This window comes from Capsicum annuum, chromosome 4, assembly GCF_002878395.1.
Source record: "Capsicum annuum cultivar UCD-10X-F1 chromosome 4, UCD10Xv1.1, whole genome shotgun sequence".
Classification (NCBI taxonomy): domain Eukaryota; kingdom Viridiplantae; phylum Streptophyta; class Magnoliopsida; order Solanales; family Solanaceae; genus Capsicum; species Capsicum annuum.
Genome location: NC_061114.1, coordinates 3,171,743 through 3,177,391, shown reverse-complemented (window position 1 = coordinate 3,177,391; position 5,649 = coordinate 3,171,743). Strand labels below are relative to the sequence as shown.

Genomic DNA, 5,649 nt, shown 5'->3' with positions numbered 1-5,649 from the left:
TGTTCTTGTGTATTTAGTGAAGGTGAGTGTTATGTGTGCCATGGAGAAGAAAAAGTAAAATGGAGTTCATCCATGGCTACTATCGTGTGTATTCTTAATTGTCCAAATGGGGAACTTCAGTGAGTGTCTTTTATGAGGATGTGAGGAGTGTGTGTGAATCGTGAAGAAGAAAAGGAAAAAAATGGAATTCTGTGGAATGGAAAAAAAAAAATGGATCCCATGATTTCCTTTTTTTGTTGTATATATGCCTATGGAATTATGTGGTTGTGGGGTAGGGTAGGTGGGGTAGTGAGGTGGGGGTAGGGGTAGGGGTAGGGTGTGATGTGGTTTATTTTGATTGGGTACGTTGTTAGGATGAGATGTAAATGGGTTAGGATAGGATAGAATTTGTTAGGGAGTTTGTTATTTTTGTATTTTTGTGTGGATATAATAACATGGATGAGGGTACACGGTAGGATAAAGTAAAAATGGGTAAAAGTGAATAAAATTGAACTTCAAGAATTTTATCTTATTACACAGTAATTGCATTAACTGAGGTATCTAAGTTTGGTGGTATTAAGCATGGAAAGAAGCCAAATTAACGGCTCTGTTCAAATATATTGATCTTCTATACGTATTTTTTCTTATTTTTCTTTTAATACTTTCATATGACCAACATTATCAAAGTTAAAATCTTAGTGGATTCTATCATGGGAGATTGACAACTTAAGCAGTTGACAACTTAAACAGGATGCAATTCTTATATCTTTGCAAAAATAGATTGAACCAACTATTTAAACTCAGTAGTAATCCACTATATGTGTTTCCAGGTGAAATACCCAAAGAGATGAACAATCTCGTTGAGTTGGAGGCACTTAATCTTCAATATAATAGTTTTAGTGGTTCACTTGATATGGAGATCTTCAAAATATCAGGGCTGAGAATAATTGATCTTTCATTCAACAATCTATCAGTAAGCCTCCCACCAAACATAGGTTCTACCTTACCCACCATTGAAGAGCTTTATATGGGGAGCTTAACCTTGTTGGGACTATTCCTCATTCCATCTCCAACTGTTCAAAACATACTATTCTTGAGCTTTCTAACAACTAACTCACTGGCTTGATTCCCAGTTCTCTTGGATATTTGACTCATCTACGGATACTAAATTTAGGGGAAAACAATTTAACCAGTGACTCTTTGTTAAGCTTCCTGACTTAACCAATTGCAGAAATTTAACATTTCTGACTCTATATTTGAATCCTCTAAACGGCATGCTTCCTGCCTCCGCGGGGAACCTTTCCACATATCTTAGATTATTTGTCGCCACCAATTGCAAAATCAAGGGGAGAATTCCAGATGAAGTTGGGAACTTAAGCAGCTTATTAGACTTTAGACTTTCTGGAAACAACTTCGTTGGATCGATTCCCACAACAATTGGTAACTTGAGAAACCTTCAGCACTTCAACTTGAGCAGCAACAAATTTACAGGATTTATTGGAGATCATATATGTAAATATCAGTATTTGGGTGAAATTGACATAGGTCAAAATCAACTTTGAGGATCTCTTCCTAATTGTTTAGGGAATATTACTTCCCTTAGGGAGATGCATCTTGGTTCCAACAAATTTAGTTCAAATATACCACCAAGCTTAGGGAAGCTTCACGATCTAGTGGTTCTTGACATATCATCATACAACATGGTAGGTTGTTTACCTCCAGAAATTGGAAATCTAAAGGTGGTAACCAAGATGGATCTATCAATGAATCAATTCTCAAATGAAATTCCTAGAGAAATTGGAGGCTTTGGAAAATCTGGTGCACCTTTCTTTGAGACACAACAAGTTGCAAGGATCTATACCTGACTGAATGAGTAACATGGTAGGTTTGGAATTCCTAGACCTTTCTCATAATAATATATCTGGAAACATTCCTAAGTCTTTGGAGGAACTTCAAAATTTGAAGTATTTCAATGTTTCTGTCAACAAATTGTATGGGGAAATACCCTCAGGGGGTCCTTTCAAGAACCTCTCGAGCCAGTTTTTCATCTACAATGAAGCATTGTGTGGTTCTTCAAGATTTAGTGTCCCGCCATGCCCCACATCATCAATGCACAAATCAAATAGGAAAAAATTGCTTGTTCTATTTGTTCTGCTCGCAATTGCACTAGTAGTTGTTCGAAGCTCCTTTATTCCTTTATGGATAAGGTATAGAAAAGGTAAAACACCTCCTCAACAAGCAGATTCATTATCTGCCATAACAAGATAAAGAATTTCATACTATGAATTGATCCTAGAAACTTATGCACTTAGCGAGAGTAATCTGATTGGTTCTGGAAGTTTTGGCTCTGTTTACAAAGGTGTTCTCAGAAGTGGAACTGCCATAGCAGTTAAAGTGTTCAATCTGCAACTAGATGCAGCACTCAAGAGCTTCGATACGGAATGTGAAGTTCTGCGCAGCCTTCGCCATAGGAATCTCGTAAAAGTCATTACTAGCTGTTCCAACCTTGATTTTAAGGTTTTAGTGCTCGAGTATATGCCTAATGGGAGCCTTGAGAAGTATTTGTATTCGCACAACTACTTCTTAGATATCATGCAAAGGCTAAGCATAATGATAGATGTGGCATGTGCTTTGGAATATCTTCACCATGGGTGCTCGCCGCCTGTGATCCAGTGTGATTTGAAGCCTATTAATGTCTTACTGGACAAGGATATGGTTGCCCACCTAAGAGACTTTGGCATTTTAAAACTGCTTGGTGAAGATGAGAGTGATTTATACACTAAAACCTTAGCAACATTGGGTTATATTGCGCCAGGTACGTCTCTTGATTTTGCTTTGAACATTTCTTTTGCTTTTCTTTTTTTCCACCTAGTTATCAAGTTACATCTTTAAATTAATTCTTTGATTGTAGAGTATGGACAAGATGGATTGGTGTCTACAAAATGTGACGTGTATAGTTATGGAATCATGTTGCTGGAAACGTTTACTAGGAGAAAGCCTAGTGAGTTTGAGGGAGATCTTAGCTTGAAACAATGGGTTATTTATTCACTTCCTGATGCAGTAATAGATGTTGCAGATGCCAACTTGGTTCCACCTACAGATAATCACTTATTGAAGAAGTTGGATTGTGTGGCATCAATCATGAATGTCACACTAGATTGCTGTGCTGAATCTCCAACAAGTCGGACAAGCATGAAAGATGTTGTAGGAATGCTACAAAAGATCTAAATTCAACTTCTTGCATGTTTTGCTGAAAATGTTTGCTAAATAATTGTATTGATTAGAAGAATGTATTTTTTTTTTGGGGGGGGGCTATAAAAGGAATTTTATGAATTACCAGGGAATTATATGAATCACTCCTACACTTCTTTGTTCTTATGAACGATCTTGCTGAAGTCCCCTAGTGCATTCCAGAGTCAACCATAGTTTCTCTTTGTGAAGACTTAAAGCCCAAAGCATAGTTTCTCCCATGCCACCATAGAATTCCTTGTTATTGTAGATTCCCTAGACCACAAATAGCTACGAGTAGCCTCTATCAACTTGATTGCTTTCTTCGGCATTATAAGCATTTGACCATCCATGTATTGATATTGACAGTAATGTTTTCCAGTAGGGGTTTGCGTTGCAGAATGGTGAGTCTTTTAATGAATAATGGAACACCTATATACTTGAAAGGAAGCTCACCACTCTCATAGCCAAGCAGAGCTAGGATAGTTCTTTTGGTATGGTCAGTACCTCTCCAGAATAGACTTGACTCTTATCTACATTTGTCTTCAAACCAGAGGCCTCAGAGAACATAAAGTTAGAACAAGTGTTATTCAGTTATAGTAGTTATCTGGTGGGAGCAGACCATCAAATGATTTGAATGGAGAAAAAACATTGCAGTTTGAAATACTCTTGTTTGCAACTGTTGTCTCTCTTGTGCAATTTTATTTATGTATTGTGCTGACTCACTATGTTTATTATATGAATTAAGGTCACCAGAAACCGAGACCTTTTCCTAGCCATACCAAGCCTGTATATTTAATATACAATTAGTTAAATTAGGTCCAGGGGATCTTCCTCCTGTTAATCTTCCGCCTTCTGTTCAGTAACTTTTCACAATCCGAGCACTCTTGGTACAGCTTATGGTGTGAGCGACAATACATGCAGTCCCAATAGTGCTATGAAATATACCAATTATGTTGTGAACAATGAACCATTTAGAACTAGTGCTGGGAGGAACATTATAAGTAATCAGAGTCTGCGCGAAATTATTTTAGTGCGATAAAAAGTAAAAATTATTTTTCAAATTCAGTTCAAGATTCATACATAATCGATCATGCATCAAGAATTTTCTCCTTTCTCCTTTCCAATTGCATCTTTTGGTTCTTAAAGAGTCAAACTCCATTAGCAAGAAACTAATACTTTAGCACAATTTAGCATATTGAGCTTAGCTTATACTATAACTATATAAGTAATCAGTATCTACAGGACAATAATAAGATTGTTACAGATCGAAGAAAAGGCGGCTAGTCAAATCTAAAAATGGATCCTTTGTCCATTTTATGGAAATATCACCTACTAGCTCTTCAAATTCTAGAGATAAAAATCCTCGAAACAATGAAACTCGTGCATCAACACTTAAGTATAATGTTATGATGCATAGTATGTTTTTCATCAGTGCTTAGGTAATAATGTTATGATGCATAGTATGTTGTTAGTACTTTAGGACACATTGTGCACCCAGAAACTACCGCATCGATAATAAAGTATAATGAGCTTCTTTCTCTATCTTCTCGTCAAAAAAAAAAAAAAATCTTATCCAAAAAAATATGAATTATTATGGTTGACATCAATGCAAACTAAGCTATATACTTGTCTCCAACATGGCTCTTGCTATGCGAGGAGTATTTTGCTCGCCTTGACCAAATAACTTAGGGAATCAAGTAACTGAAGAGTCGAATGACTTCACTCATTACAAAGAAATGTTGTATACTATTTAAGAATATAAATTAATAAAAACATCTCTAAAAGAAAGTAAAATTTAGTGTTAAGGGTCGTTATGGATGAACATGATTCCTCTCCCTATAATCAAAGATCTTGGATTTGCACCATGAATTTGAAAATAATCTTGGTAGAATCTCCATTCACATATATTTATCTTCCATATGTATTTTTTTTCTTTTTGTTCTTTTAATACTTTCGTATCACCAACAATATAAGAGTTAAAATATTAGTGGATTCTACAACGGGAGATTCACAACTTAAACAAGGTGCAATTCTTAAATCTTAGCAGAAATAGATTAAACCAACTCACAGGTAATCCACTATATGTGTTTCCAGGTGAAATACCCAAAGCGATAAGCAATCTCATTGAGTTGGAGGTACTTGATCTTCAGAATAATAGATTCAGTGGTTCACTTTCAAAAAATAGATATGGAGACCTTCAACATATCCGGTCTGAAAGAGATTTCTCTGTCAAAAAATAATCTATCGGGATGCCTCCCACCAAACATATGTTCTATCGTACCCAACGTTGAAAGAGTTTATCTGGCCTATACCAATCTTGTTGGGACTATTCCTCATTCCATCTCCAATTGTTCAAAACTTACTTTACTACTGCTTTCACGCAACAAACTTACTTGGATATTTGACTCATATACAGTACCTAAACTTAGGGGGAAACAA

At 36.1% G+C, this 5,649-nt stretch overlaps 1 protein-coding gene across 1 annotated transcript; it reads left to right on the top strand.

Moving 5' to 3' along the window:
* Positions 1–673: 673 nt before the first annotated feature.
* LOC107869277 (LRR receptor-like serine/threonine-protein kinase FEI 1) lies at positions 674–3,469 on the top strand. Its single transcript, XM_047410575.1, has 2 exons — positions 674–2,794; positions 3,056–3,469. The coding sequence occupies exons 1-2, from the start codon at positions 2,515–2,517 to the stop codon at positions 3,205–3,207; spliced, it is 432 nt and encodes a 143-aa protein (XP_047266531.1). The 5' UTR covers positions 674–2,514; the 3' UTR covers positions 3,208–3,469.
* Positions 3,470–5,649: the final 2,180 nt, after the last annotated feature.